Here is a 15,000-nt window from a genome sequence, read left to right on the forward strand (position 1 = left end):
CAGAAACTGAAAATATTACTTTATAATAATATGGTTAATATTTAAATATTAACTACATTAATTATTGAAGTTGATTTGACAAAAGAAAAAATGTTGTCATTACAAATCATGGAAATATTTTTTTACAGTTTATGATAGATTTTATATAGATAAATCTTAATTCAAGCTTGGAGAATTTTTTTTAATATTCTACTACAAAGGTATACACTGTAAATACAGCGAAAAAAATAATATTAAAATTATCTAAATATTCATAAAAGACACATTTTAACATATAATTTTATCATAAACCATATATTTGTTTGATTATTTTATTTATTATGTATATTATTTTTCTTTTAATTTACCTTACATTTGTATGTTTTTTTATTTATTTATTTATTTTATTGTAATTTATTTTATTTATTTTAACAGCCATTTTGGAGTATGACTTATAGTAACACCATGTTTTGTGCATATTTATTGGTGCCATATGATTCCATAAAAAAAAAAAAATAAATAAAAAATATATATATATATATATATATATATATATATATATATATATATATATATATATATATATATATATATATAATTATTATTCTTATTTTACTAGCTTTTACTAATATAGACAGACATATATATAATACAAACATACATATATAATTTATATTTCACCATGTCCAATTATAACTTATGAAAATATCTTTACAGTATGACTACATATTTTCTATGATGTTATTGGGGATTCAAGCTGACCTTGAAGGTTCTGGTAACATTAGTAAATACGGGCCCCGCTTCCTCTGATCATGCAGTTGTAGATTTGTATTGATTAATCTGGTTGATCTGTTTGTTAACCACAATACAAACCACAAGGATTTTGAAATTAGCTCCAGTAGAGTGAAACAAAATTGAATCGGGCTCTCAGGAGAAATCTCTGCTCATGCCCATCTTGATTCGTTTGGTGACAGACTGGAAAAGCTCATCTCTTATCTGAAGTATGTTGGACTACTATCTCACACTTTTCTCCTTTCTGCAAATGACTGACATCCCCAGAGCAAACAGTCTTAACTGGACCTGTCAGAACATGAGTACACCTGTATTGTATGCGAGAAGAGAGGAAAGAGAGGAGAAAGCTGAGTGTGTGAGGAACACAATAATCACAGCCCTGAGCTGCTTATCTTCAGAGATGCAGCATAAGCTTTGCTCTTTGCACTCCGTTTTGACCATTGTGCTTGTTGAGTAAATTTGCTCTTGGCCCAAGGGGATCTGAGCCCCACCCTGCTTCCAAACTCTCTCTCTCTCTCTCTCTCTCTCTCTCTCTCTCTCTCTCTCTCTCTCTCTCTCTCTCTCTCTCTCTCTCTCTCTCTATGTGTCAGTCTTTATCTGTCTGTCTGTCAGCCTCTGAAATGTCTCACACCTTCACACTATCCCACCACAAAATCTTAATAAACATTTCCAAATAAAAGATGATGAACCTTTGGAAAAAATTAACGACTGAAATAAATCAAAACACAGTTATGCATGAGAAATGACTCGATTTAATTTTGTGAGACTCTCAAAGTTTTAGGAAACAATGCATGCCACCACACTGTTTACTAGATAACAGATTAAAGAGCAAGTTTCAACAAAAAAACTTGTATTTCCAATGTCAGAGACCCCGCACCCCCTGCTATCGGGTTGTTTGCTGTGCTTTTCTTTCCAGGGCATTGGTATGCATGTTTAGGAATTCTAATCTTATCTGAGTATCTCCCTACATTAACATCTGTTATGCTGCAATTACCATATACATTAGTCGACACCTGTTTCACTTAAACCTATTTAATTACGACAATTGTACTGGTTTGTTGTGGGCAAAAACAAAGTCATCCCCGTTTAAAAGAGGTTTGATGTTCAGCCACAATAAAGCCAATAATTCATAGTCCTGGTTCATTTTGACCCGTAAGAAAAAAATCATTTGCAACGTGCGGAAATTATTTCAATATGGGCTACATTAGAAAATAAAATTTAAAGATTTGAAAAACAAAAAACGGCGTGTAGGCGGGTTTTATTTTTAACCTACACAATGGTGTAAAAATTGCAAAGATGTCAAATGCGCGCATTCATTTAGGCCTATAAATCTAATATTTTATAACAACTTTAACAAAAACTTTTTCTAGCAATGCTTATTTAAAAATGTAAATATTAAAAATACATTTGTCCATTCTTACTAAATAGCCCATAATAGTAAAAATAAAAATAGTTTTGTTGCCTATGTTTTTTGCTAAATGAAAGCTAGTCTTACCTATTTTGTGCTAATCAATTAGCTAATCAAACGCATTAAATAGAATAGCGTACTACTTAGGCTACATCAGATAATGTAAAATCAAAGCAACTAAAGATTTCAAATCGGTGTTAATTAGTTAAAACCGCTAAAGGTATTTTCCTACTTTTTAAAGGCTTCAAACACACATTGCACCGTGTTGCTAATCAAATTCTGATAATGGCTTGTCATGTTGAGTCTTGTATCGGTTTGCTCAGACAAAAAGATGAAACAGTCTCAGCAAGATGGAAAAAAGTTTATTCTGAGACGTTAATGTGCGACATTTTAAGGTGTTTCCAATGGCTTTAGTATCACTTTTTCCCGGCTGACTTTCATTCAATTAATTGCATGTAAACAAGGCTAAATAAAACATAGGCTATATAAATAAAAAAACAAAGCTATTACGTGTAAATACATTTTTAATTTAAATTATAATATTTACTATAGCTTAATGTGCTATAGGCTAATGAAACAGGCCTTTAAAAAAGAAACTTAAAACATCAATTATCCTATTGTTTAAAATAGACGGATTTTCTACATAGCCTATATTTAATAGATTTATAATTATATTAAACTATTTAAGGTTTATGTATTCAAGAAAATGCGAGCCCTACTATTTTGCACTCTTCAGTACGGATAAGCGTGAGATAAGCATCATGAGTTTAAAGACTTTTAGAGGCCGTTAAAAGGAACAACCGAAATTCTCCTTTGAAGGGATTTACTCCCAGAGAAATCCTTCGGATCACAGCTGTCAATCAACTGCTCTGACACCGCCCACTGATGCGGCTCCGCCTATAAAGAGAGCCCGTGAACTCGAGGGAGTGTCATTCAAACACCAGAGCTCAGGGAGTAAGGATGCCTGCTTCACCAACGGGGTTTGGAAACTTCTTCATGGACAGAAACATCAACATGCCCGCTGGATATCAATTATTGGGATGTCCACCTGGAATGCAACAGCCACCGCCACATCTTGTGGGCATGGCTGGGATGCCCTTACCTTTCTCAGGAATACCGGGGTACAGCTTCATCCCTTATCCTCATCCGGGACACATGGCACACATTGTAAGTATTCTGAATTGTTTTCATATTCTGTAAGCATTACAATTCAATGCAGAATATCCACCGTAAATGTCTAAAAAAGTCTTTAAAGTTGATTTAGCAATACAAAGGTGAAAAAGCCTATGCATAATAACAATAATGTACATAGAATTAAAACAAAATAAAATTACTGTATTGTAACATTGTTCATATTCTAATCCCGAATCTCTTGCTTGCTTTCAGAGCAATTCCTATGACCTCAAGGCTGCATCACCGTATCACCAAGCTCTCCTCGGACGTGGAGGACCCTATTACACTCCTTATCGTCCCATACCAGCTGATGACCCCAGTCGGGTCACCAAGGTGGCCACCCGGGAGAGCACCAGCGCTTTGAAGGCCTGGCTCAGCGAGCACCTGAAAAACCCATATCCCACCAAAGGCGAGAAGATCATGCTTGCCATCGTCACCAAGATGAGCCTCACGCAGGTGTCGACGTGGTTCGCCAACGCCCGGCGCCGCCTCAAGAAGGAGAACCGGGTCAGTTGGGCCTCCAAAGGAAAGTCCGACGAGGAGGATGAGGAAGAGGAGGGTGAGAGCGAAGAGGAGGGGTCTTTGAGGAAAGGCATGGAGGATGAAGATGAGATCGATCCTCAAACGGTCGATGAGGAAGACGAGGATGTCGCGGTGGAGGACCGTTTAGCGGAAGGACTTGATCAGCAAAAGGAAAGTGACAAGTCTGACACATCGTGTGAGAGCAAAAGAGAGGCGTGTAAGCAAAACGTCGATGTCCAGAAACCTAAAATCTGGTCTCTCGCGGAAACCGCGACCTCCGAAATCGTCAAGAAACCCAGCGATTTGAAACATCTTCAAAGCCCAGACTTTGGGAAATGGTGGGCTGGATGGCCTTCAAGGGACTCCTACTCACCTGTAAACCTTTCCACACACGACCTTCTCAAACAAAGTCAATGAAACTGTAAATCCAAAAAACACTCTCTTAGACTGAATTTTGCACTTTGAAACCATTGGGAACGTTTTGTTGTGGAAGTTTGCATACAAGATTTAATCCAATGCCTGCATGGTTTAAAAACCAAAGGATGCGTATTGTGTAAATATTGTACATTTATTTTGTTTAAATTATAAATGCATTTACCTGCTGACTTATTTTTGCTAAAATAAAACGTTGAAAATCGAAAAGTTTTGGTCATGGTGAATGTTAATCATGGGATTTGTTTTTACAATGAGAAATGATTTCAAATGCGAAAGTGTAATTCTGCATTGTTTTAGTTACAGAAGCCTATACTATTTATATCTGTAATTTCTAAAAGTCTTAAAGAACCATTAACTTAAGCAATAAGCTAATAAAATATGTCAATTTTCAGTGAGTTGGCTATATCTCGAATAGCCGCAATGAGAAAAGTTTAGAAAATGGTGGCAAGAGCAACGTAATAAAATAGACCATTATTTAACAAATAGATGCCATTATTAAATGTAATATGCAATGTATAACAACATTGTACATTATTACAGAAATTGTACAATAGCTTCAAATGCGGCTCAGCCATCAGAGCTGGCACAACGCGAAACTTTTATAAAATTGCGACAACAGAAATGGGATAAAATTTATCGATTTTAATAGGTAGAGGCTTAATCATTATTTTTGTTGAGGCTATTATAATTGGATTAAACAAATCTTACGCCACATTTATTGGCATAACTTCGCTGTTTGTTTGCCAAGCGACTTGGCGTATTTTACAACGCGTTTCCAATCAAAACTATTATATAGTTTATTATTATTGAATAGTCAAACAATTATCCATGATCACTCTCTAAAACCTTCAAAAGAACGTGTTCACAATCGATATATGATAATTGCAGTCGTTTAAGAGGAATTCTCAGATTTTGGAGGCAGATCAAGACGCGTTCAAAGCGTTTCACTTCAAGGCTGGATTTAGGCTTCATGTTATCAGTGAGGACACTACTATTAAGGGATTTGCATATCTAGCTCTGATCTGTTAAAACAATTCAAAGCGGCCCGGATTAAGGACATGAATTGTTCCGTCTTAAAGGGTGATAATTAAGATTATTCTTCTGTTTAGTCACGACTTGACAGACGAAAAGTGCCAGAGGCTTCTACCTTTACTCTCATTCAGTGCTCAAAGGTAGGATCAAACCTGAACAAAGTGAATTATGAGAAAATAAATACTCTTGACACAAGAAGTCAAGTGCAAAAAGTTAAAAAGTGATTTTATATTAGGCTATTAAAATAATATAATGGTGCAATATAAGTTAAAAGTTAAATTAATATTAATAAAACTATTGTGCGTATTTCACCAACCAAACAGTTTTTAATTTCCACTATGGACTGGCATTAGAAAATGATCAAATAATAAAACCTCAAATAAATGAACTGATCCATCAAGAGATGGTGTGACAAAAAAAAAAAAAAAAAAAAATCTTGCACCCTTTGGTTTCTTTTATAAATCTCTGACACAAACACACCAATAGGATTAGGCCGTAGGACAATATTCTGTTTTTGCGGCCTCCCCTCTGCAGAGGGAATGATAAAAGGAAAACTCTTCCTTGCCAATCACTATGGCCTCCATGTAAATTCAAAGGCCTGTGGTCTGTTAATCCAAGGATAATGAGAAAACCCCTGGGTACAAAAAAGGAGCACCTCCCAGCCACCCCCCAAGCACATATTCACAGCTAACACACACTGGGCACAACAATCTCCTCCATGCCCCCTTTTCAGTGGCCCAAATGATGTGTAATCCCAGTCTAAACATGACAGGCAAAAGGCTGTGATATTGAGATAAGGATTGAGGTGTTGAACAATGGTGTGAGATACAATGCCTAAATCGGCCATCAATGTGTCACACAAGGGCCTCCTGATCCCAGCATATGGTCATATGCTTTGGATACTATGGCCTGATTTATAGTTCAACAAGCTTTTTATGTATGTTTGTTTAGATATATATTAAAAATGAGCTTTATGAGAATGTCAAGTCAAAATATATACATCAATACAACAAAACTGTCCTTTTATAATTGTAGATTTTCTTAAAAAAAAATAAAATAAAAAAATAAACCGAGTTGGATTAAGAAAATATTGCATTGTGATTTTACTGCGAGCCAATTTTATCCCAAAACACCAGATATGAAAATGGCAACCTCTTGTGGACAGTCAGAGTATCCCACAATGCATCTCTTGGACAGTCATGAGCGATTTAAAACTCAGTTTCACACCATAACATTTGTCAATCGTTTTTCTGTGGACATTTCACACCTCATGAGTAGTGAGTGATTATTTTGCAGTGATAGACTGGTAATTATTTATGGAGAAAAAGGAATGCTTTAATATGTACAGAGTGGTTTATTTCCCACATAAACCTGAAATAAAATGCAATACAAGAATAATTCACAAACAAAAACTGTGATGTACAATGGAAATATTTACATAGCACAATACAAAGCAACACAGATATCACAACATTTAACACTTTAAATGACTAACAGCAAATAAAAGATTACAAAGAAATATATACATAAAAATAAAATAATAATAATATTATTATTATGCTTGCATTTTTTTTTTTTTGTACAGCACTATTTTCCATCCCAGCTACACTTCCAAAAATGTTCTCCTGCTGTTCTGATTAAGTTCTGAAAACATTACTTCCATTTAAAAAAAAAAAAATCTTTAGTTTATACAAGCATTCTGGAAAACATTCAAAGTGTGCAATCCTACATATAAAGTACACCATTCTTAAAAACAAAAGCATTGAGATGCATTTGCATTTGTTTTGTCCATTCTTCTTGTCCATTCTGTATCACATGTCTTTTTCTTATCAAACTATAGCTGACGTGAGGGAAAATCGCATAGTGCTTCACCGCTTTTCTTCCTCGCTCTTTTAGAATAAGACTGCGCTAGTGTCAGTGGCATGTATGCTAGCTCAACAAACAGCCACCCTCAACCACCACTACAATCCATCACTGGTTTCATTTTTGTTTGAATCTAAATAGTTTTGATTGTCTTCTATTTTTAACTTGTATTATGAGTTCACAGCAGCATTTCATAACTACCACAGGACATGGCAAACACTCTTAGGAGCGTTGAGTAGTAAAACACAAAGCTCATGCTAAGGAGCTACTGTTTCAGTCATGAAAAAAAAAACACTTTTGACTGTGTAAGACACATGTTGGTTTGGGGACATTTAGAGTAAAGCAGTGCTTTATAATGTAATGCTCTATACGCCGATGGTTGTAACATGATGGGAGCACAGATTTCTGTATGTTGTAGAAGACTTTGCTCTACGAGTATGAATATGAATTTGTTTCAGTACTTGAGATGATATGTTCTTTGCCTAGCTCTTGAACAACAAAATTTCCATTTTCTGTCATGTTACTTGGCGTGGGGCTCACGGGTACGCTGTTGTCCATGTGCTCTTCAGGCTGTTGTTGTAATGGTTGCATTGCCCTTTCCACATCTGTTTCTTGTTGCTTCTTTTTAAAATTTGAGACGGTTGTCTTTGGATCCACTTTGGGGAACTTAAAGCAAAAGAACCATTGTCATTAATCTCCACACATGACTATTTTATTTTTTAAGGGTGATACACCTCAGAAGAGCTGTGCATGACTTTGCATTATGTTAAATATAATTAAATATTTATAATGAATATAATTATATATAAATATAATTAATAGTAAACCTAGATATTTACCTCCATCCATCCTTTGTTTTCTAGAGTAAAGTAAAAACAGAAATGTTTTTTTTATTTTATTTTTTTGCTTTATGAAAGATACAATGAGCACTTAGAAATTGTGATATGAAAGTCTAAAGAGTGCAACAGTCAGGTTCTGGAAGTAAAAACTCACCATAGGAAAATTTCTCCATAGAGAAATAATCAATTTATGAACCTTTAAAGACAGACCTAGAGTGAGCTACGAGGTCGTTAATTGACGGTATTTACTTCTTTTGAAGCTGTTAGCCTGAATTATTTCAACTTATTGTTAAAATAATTGTTTAAAAGCAGAATTTGTGAAAAACTACATTACCCATATCTGTGCAGAACATTCCACCAATCAGAAAGTCGAAATCAGCAAAAGCACCAACAGCTCTCCGCAAGTGACATAATCGAGTCTCATATATATAAATTATATAAACTTAAGATATATTGTTATATATATATATATATATATATATATATATATATATATATATATATATATATATATATATAATATATGTACACAAAAAAATGCTGGGTTAAATGTTTGTCCATCCTGTTGGGTAGTTTTATTTAACTCAACTATTGTTTAAAAATTACTGTATTGCTTGCTTAGAATGAACACAAAGTATGTTGGAAATTAACATTTATTAATGTGTTTATTAAATGAACATTTATTAATATGTTTAATAAATAATAATTCAACATTCATTAAATTGCTTTATTAATAAATGTTCACCTTTTGATTATTATTGTTGCCTCTAGTAATTGTGTCTGATTTTTAATTTCCAACATATTTTGGGTTCATTTTAAGCCAGCCATATAGTAATTTTTAAACTTTCCTAACACCTTGGGCAAACATTTAACCCAACCGCTGGGTTGAAACAACCCAATCTCTGGGTTTGTCCATTTTCAACACAACTTGGGTTGTTTTTAACCCAGCATTTTTAGAGTGTAAAATCAACATTTTTAAAATCGTAGTTTTATATTTCTCCATCATTCTTAATTCGATTATGCTGTTCTCAATGCTTCATGGGATTACTTGTACCTTTGTGTTTTTGTCAGATTTTCAAATATTTTTTTGCTTCAATTCAAAGTTTGTAATGTTATGATTCACCTCACAGCTGATTGTCTTGGTTCATGGGTTATAACTCTTTAAAGAAGGCTTTTTGAAATCCCAATGGGAGAAATTAATGGAAAAAATACTTCCAGAACCAACAGCCCTGAAAAAGTGGGCGGGGCACTGTTGCACTCTATTGTGATGAGCAATATTCTTTGTGGTATTGTAGATAAATTTAGTAGATAATATGTAGGTTTAAGTACTTACTTTTTATCTTGTATAAAACAATAAAAACGATGACCAATAGCAACACAAGTACTGCAACTACCACGCCAATGACAACTCTGTGAATGGGTGCACCCACTGAAATGTAAAAAACAAAACAGAGAAACAAACTGAGAAGATGATCTTCCTCATACCTAATATCATCAAAACATTACTACTGACAGTACTGTGAAACATTTTAGTGTGTATTCCAAACGATGCAAACGCGTCACAGTCTTGATTTAAATACGCATGTGTTAATGATTCTCAAAAGTGATCACAAATTTAGCCATACAGGAACTGGACTCCACCCACACAACCATCAGGTTTCACTACTGTACTTTCAACGCCCACATTAAGAGACAAATCAACAACAGTTTCAGTTCTGTTTACTATATAAAAATTCATAGGACAAAGAATGCAGGTGATTAAATAGCAAGATCACGTTTTACTCACAACAGGTCCGATCTGAGGTTGAAGTGCCAGGAGTGTTTTCATCATATCCATGTTCACATCTAGACACAGGACAAAAGAGACATTTAAACAGTTAGTATATAAAAAACTTTTTTTATGTTGGTCAAATTCTGATGTAAACTATGGAAGCCCGTTTCTGCAACTAAATAAACAAATAAAAACGGTAATTGAGACTTTTAATCTCACAATTCGGACTTTTTTTCTCACAATTGCGAGTTATAGACTCACAATTGCCTGATATAAAGTCAAAATTCTGACATCTTTTTCTCGCAATTGCAAGTTTATATCTCAGAATTGTGACTTTATATTATTATCAATGTTGAAAACATTCAGATTAATGTGAAAAGCATGATAATCCCAGCTTTTTATTTGATGAATAAAAAGCACAGCATTTATTTGTAATAGAAATATTTTGTAGCATTATAAATGTTATTCTGGCTGAATAAACCTATTAATTTATTTTCAAAAAATCAGAATGATTTTCATACGTTGTCCATTCCTTGCAAATGTCGGCTGAGTCTTCAGTGGAGAATGTTCCATTTTTACATGCTTCACACACTGTATCACTGACCGGTGAACCTGTGCAAATACAGGGAGACGAGGGGCGAAGATTAAACAACATATAACCTTTCATTTAACCACCAGTCCAAGCAGATTCCTCCAAGGTGTCTTTAGGCAAATTACATGAGTACAATGATTATAAAATCTCTAGCTCACATCTGAAATGATAGTTCAGGACAGAATCAACATAAACCAGCGGGTGTATACTCCTACATCAGACAGCACAAACCTTTTTTGGTGACTCTCTGTCCTGGCTTACACACTGTGTGTTCCATGCAAGTGTTGCAGTCATCTTCTTGTGTACAGTAGTATCCAGGTTCACATTCGCATTTGCTTATACTGGTTTTACTGGGATAATCTTCTTGTGGCTTAAAATGTAAATCTGAATTGAAAAGAAAATCAAAAGAAGAGTTTACATTTACATTTATTCATTTAGCAATTTATTATTGATACTGTTCAAAAATCAGATTTAAAAAACACATTGTATTTACTAACAGCCCCCCCCCTCCTAATATTTCAGACACTCACTGGTGTCACAGCTGGGCTGGCGCTCGCATTTGGTTTCACTTGTGTAGCCGCTCTGATACTCTCCATTTGGGCAGTCCTGACACGCTGGGTCTTCGCACTTGTCGTCAACCAACATCCTCTTTCCTGTGACACACTCACAGTAACTACCTGCTCTGATTACACTAAGAGATTCGTATATTAAGAGAGGACTAAGATTAAGTGAAATATGGTAGTATTGATGGGGTTATTTCAAGGCAACATGTGAAACAATATTAAGACAAAGCTAGAACTGGGCACTTAAAACAAGATGGTACTGTAGCCGAGTAGACTAAAAAGTTGAGCTAACTTAAAAATAAATAAGGCAACCAATCGCATTCAACTTGTTAAAGGCACAATATTTCAGATTTTTGGATTAAAATAACCAAAAACCACTAGAACAATGTTATATATTTTGTTGACTTGTGTACTTACATCATCCCAAATTTTTACAAGAATGTGACCTCTAGCGGCAAAAAAATTACATATTGTGCCTTTAAGTTAACTCAACTAACTCAATACAGTCAACTTAAATACTTTTGTTCATCTAATGAGTTATAGGTAGTCTTCTGAACTAAACAAATTAAAATAAAATAACTCACTTTGGAAATTTGGGACAACATGCAAAAATATCTTTTGTTAGCAACATGTTAGTATAATCATTTAGTTAATTCAAGATAATAAACTGACTCATCCTACTGAATAATCTTTGTTCAAGCTACTTTTTTACATTTGTTACACTCAAAAAAATAACTCTTTGAACGAACATAAAAAAAATCATGGAAAGGATTTCCACATGATTAAGTTGCTTTATTTCAGCATTATGTAATTCTGTTTTTCCAATTTAATGTACTTACGTTGGGTCAGCTTCATTTATTAAGGTTGATTTAACTTATTTACTGTGGTTGGGCACAGCTTCATTTAATAGTGTCAGTCCAACTAATCTGCAATGTTTTGGAAAATAAATAAAAAGCAATAAATAAATAAATAATAAATTGTTTTCATATACATTGATTTTTACAATTAATTCTTCTTGTTTAATTTTGTGATTTACATAACTTTTGTGATGTGTGTTAGAAATCTAGATGTGATACTGGATTCATCCTAAATTGCCTTAACCAAAACCATTGTAAAGCCTAAATTGATCATAAGTCCATTGGTGGCAATGGTTTAACAATCAACATAGGCTTAAAATGCTTTTGGGAATTGCAACCCAGAGCACTACCACAGTGATTACTTTCTTATTAAAGTAATTTGAAAGTTTGTTAGCAGGTCCTCAACCCAAGCACAATTGCAACAATTCACCACAATGGTAACCCTAAAACTATTAATTAACAGAAACTTTTAAATACCAACATAATAGAACAGTAAACATTAAAAAGTCTTTCCATTTTCTCATCTTCCTAAAAACTTCCTAAAAAAAAAAAAGATTTACACTCCTAGTTCAGCCCCTTTGCAAAGCATGATGGGAAGTGAAAATCCTGTTTGACTGAGTCCTGGTTGGGTTTACTTGATTGAAACATGTTATTCCAATATGAAAACATCAAGTTAAGTCAAAGAGTAATCGTTTCAAGTCAATTTGACATGAATCAATCACATTTAAACCAGAAACCTGATACAATGGTGTTGAATCAAAATAAATTGTTTAAATAAACTGAACAGCATCAAAAAAATTTTTTTTTTTGAGTGTAGAAGAACATTTTTCTGATTACCAAACGTATTAAATCCAACTAGCAAGTATAAAGTAGCTTGAACAAATTGAGTTATCAGAACAAACAATTTTACTTTGTGCCAGTTCCCAGCATGCATTGCAGTTTGAAAAAATTATGTGGTAACTGCACTCAAAAAATAGCTCTTTGGCTGACTCAATCATGGACAGTGGTTCCATGTGATTGAAACATGTAAAACCCAACTGAATCAACCATGTACAACTAACTAGAATCGATTGTGTTCATTTAACTTGAATGAATGGTTTTGGTTTAACTTAAATAAATGGTTTTCATTTCAATTGACATTTAAACAACCATACAATTAATGCTTCCTGTTTAGTCCTGTGATGTAACAAACTAAATATAACTTTTCATTACACATATGATGTTTAATGTTGGCAGTCTAGAAGTGATACAGATTTCATCCAGAGCACTATTGTACTGGTTGCTTTATTATTAAATCAATCTGAATTTGTGTTAGTAGGTCCTCAACCCAAACACAAGCTCCACACTTTACCACAATGGTAACCCCCTCAAACCACTAACATAACGGAAACTATAAAAGTACCAACATAATAGAACATTTAACATTAACAAGTCTCTCCATTTTCTCATCTTGCTAAAAAATGCATAAAATAACACTTTATTTTCTCTCCCAATTCAGCCCCTTTGCAAAGCATGACAGAAATTGAAAGTCCACTTTAAAATCCGATGACTCATTGAGGCCTGCACTGCCAGCAAGATAATGAACACTTTCAATGCCCAGAAAGCTACTAAAGACATATTTAAAACAGTTCATGTGACTACAGTGGTTCAAGCTTAATGTTATGAAGCGATGAGGATACTTTTTGTGCGCCAAAAAAACAAAATAACGACTTTATGAAAATATCTAGTGATGGGCTAGATCACTGCTTCATGAAGCTTTACGAATGTTTTGTTTGTGAAAGTCATGTGATTTCAGTAAATGAGGCTTTGTTAAGTGATAAGCGTTTCGAAATTTCAATGGTTCACCACTGGGGGGCGTGACTTTGGCAGTTTGATACACGCTCCGAACCACTGAATCGAAACAAAAGATTTGTAAAGCTTCGAAGCTTCATGAAGCAGTGTTCTGAAATCGCCCATCACTAGATATTGTTGAATAAAGTCGTCATTTTGTTTTTTTGGGCGCACAAAAAGTATTCTCATCGCTTCATAACATTAAGGTTGAACAGCTGTAATCACATGAACTGTTTTAAATATGTCTTTAGTAGCTTTCTGGGCATCTAAAAAAGTGTTAATTGCTGGCAATGCAGGTCTCACTGAGCCATCGGATTTTATCAAAAATATCTTAATTTGTGTTCCCCGAAGATGAACGAAGGTCTTACTGGTCTGGAACGACATGAGGGTGAGTAATTAATGACATAATTTTCATCTTTGGGTGAACTAACCCTTAAAGTTGGCATAAAAGGAATTGAATTAGTTGAGTTAACTTAAGTTGAATGTGAAGTTAGCACAACTCTTTTTTTTTTAGTTGCATTGAAAGTGTTTATGTTGCTTTGAACTGCAGCATAATTAGTTGAGTTAACTTAAGTTGACTGTGATAGGTTGCCTTATTTTTTGGTGACATTTCCTCTAATGCAAATTTATTTACTTTGAATTACAGTATGTCCACATACCTGGTCCACACATCTTGCAGCATTTACCATCCTTCATATAATGCGTTTCCTTGTCACAGCATGACACATGGTACACCAGTGTGACCTGTCAAAGATAAAGACATAAGGAACATTATGAAGAATATTGTATCGGATTACAGAACATGTCATGTGATCCAGGATGTGGCCTACTCCATGAAGAGTAAAACTGCTTTTTCCAGTAGACTAATATGTTTAGAGTCGTTTTCAATTCATTTTTAATTTATAAAACATCTCAATTAGTAAATGTAAGTTCAAAATCTGTTTTATAATCAGTTATCATACAATTCCTTATTAATAATCAACCCTATGTTTTCAAAATGTAGCTAGTTAAGTTATTTAAGGCTAGTTAAGGACATGAGATCTCGCAGACCCCCAAACAAAACATTATGACGGTTAAACTGAAACGATGTTACGGAAAGTCCCCGAGATTCCCTCCCGTCCACGACGGTTTTAAACAGACTGCAACCTTATAACTGCATTAACGAACTATTTAACAAAACACAATGCAAATGTTTTCATATGTCACTTAGATACAGAGACATATTTTAAAATGCGTCTCTAATGCTATAAGTCAAATCGAAAGTGAAAGTATCATCTGAAACATGAGTCATTCTTACAGCAACAACGACAATATGAGCATAAATGCTGCACATGAACATTAACA

General features: G+C 34.2%; 3 protein-coding genes across 4 annotated transcripts in view; 2 read left to right on the plus strand and 1 right to left on the minus strand.

Moving 5' to 3' along the window:
• The first annotated feature begins 685 nt into the window (after window positions 1-685).
• Window positions 686-4,759, plus strand: irx7 (iroquois homeobox 7). Its single transcript, XM_067371314.1, has 2 exons — window positions 686-3,346; window positions 3,566-4,759. The coding sequence occupies exons 1-2, from the start codon at window positions 3,140-3,142 to the stop codon at window positions 4,289-4,291; spliced, it is 933 nt and encodes a 310-aa protein (XP_067227415.1). The 5' UTR covers window positions 686-3,139; the 3' UTR covers window positions 4,292-4,759.
• Window positions 4,760-6,651: 1,892 nt separating this feature from the next.
• The window catches only part of cd40 (CD40 molecule, TNF receptor superfamily member 5), an 8,609-nt gene continuing 260 nt past the window's right edge, over window positions 6,652-15,000 (minus strand). The window contains exons 2-9 of one of the 2 annotated variants that reach the window (XM_067371710.1): window positions 14,316-14,400; window positions 10,937-11,097; window positions 10,638-10,790; window positions 10,336-10,426; window positions 9,830-9,888; window positions 9,377-9,472; window positions 8,044-8,063; window positions 6,652-7,870 (exon numbers count right to left, since the gene is read on the minus strand). In XM_067371710.1, the coding sequence (XP_067227811.1) occupies window positions 7,634-7,870; window positions 8,044-8,063; window positions 9,377-9,472; window positions 9,830-9,888; window positions 10,336-10,426; window positions 10,638-10,790; window positions 10,937-11,097; window positions 14,316-14,338 (840 nt within the window). In that variant the 5' untranslated portion in view covers window positions 14,339-14,400 and the 3' untranslated portion in view covers window positions 6,652-7,633. The remainder of the gene's footprint in view (window positions 7,871-8,043; window positions 8,064-9,376; window positions 9,473-9,829; window positions 9,889-10,335; window positions 10,427-10,637; window positions 10,791-10,936; window positions 11,098-14,315; window positions 14,401-15,000) is intronic. The other variant, XM_067371709.1, reaches the window with a different exon arrangement.
• LOC137009460 (uncharacterized) overlaps window positions 13,888-15,000 on the plus strand; it is a 59,153-nt gene continuing 58,040 nt past the window's right edge. The window contains exon 1 of the mRNA XM_067371708.1: window positions 13,888-14,044. The gene's annotated coding sequence lies outside the window, so the exon portion shown is untranslated. The remainder of the gene's footprint in view (window positions 14,045-15,000) is intronic.

Source organism: Chanodichthys erythropterus, chromosome 20 (assembly GCF_024489055.1).
Source record: "Chanodichthys erythropterus isolate Z2021 chromosome 20, ASM2448905v1, whole genome shotgun sequence".
Lineage (NCBI taxonomy): Eukaryota > Metazoa > Chordata > Actinopteri > Cypriniformes > Xenocyprididae > Chanodichthys > Chanodichthys erythropterus.

Excerpts from the sequence above, each read along its gene's own strand:
- irx7 (XM_067371314.1), top strand. The coding sequence starts at position 3,140 with ATGCCTGCTTCACCAACGGGGTTTGGAAACTTCTTCATGGACAGAAAC. Across the intron at positions 3,347-3,565 it reads CGGGACACATGGCACACATT|AGCAATTCCTATGACCTCAA; the intron begins GTAAGTATTCTG and ends GCTTGCTTTCAG.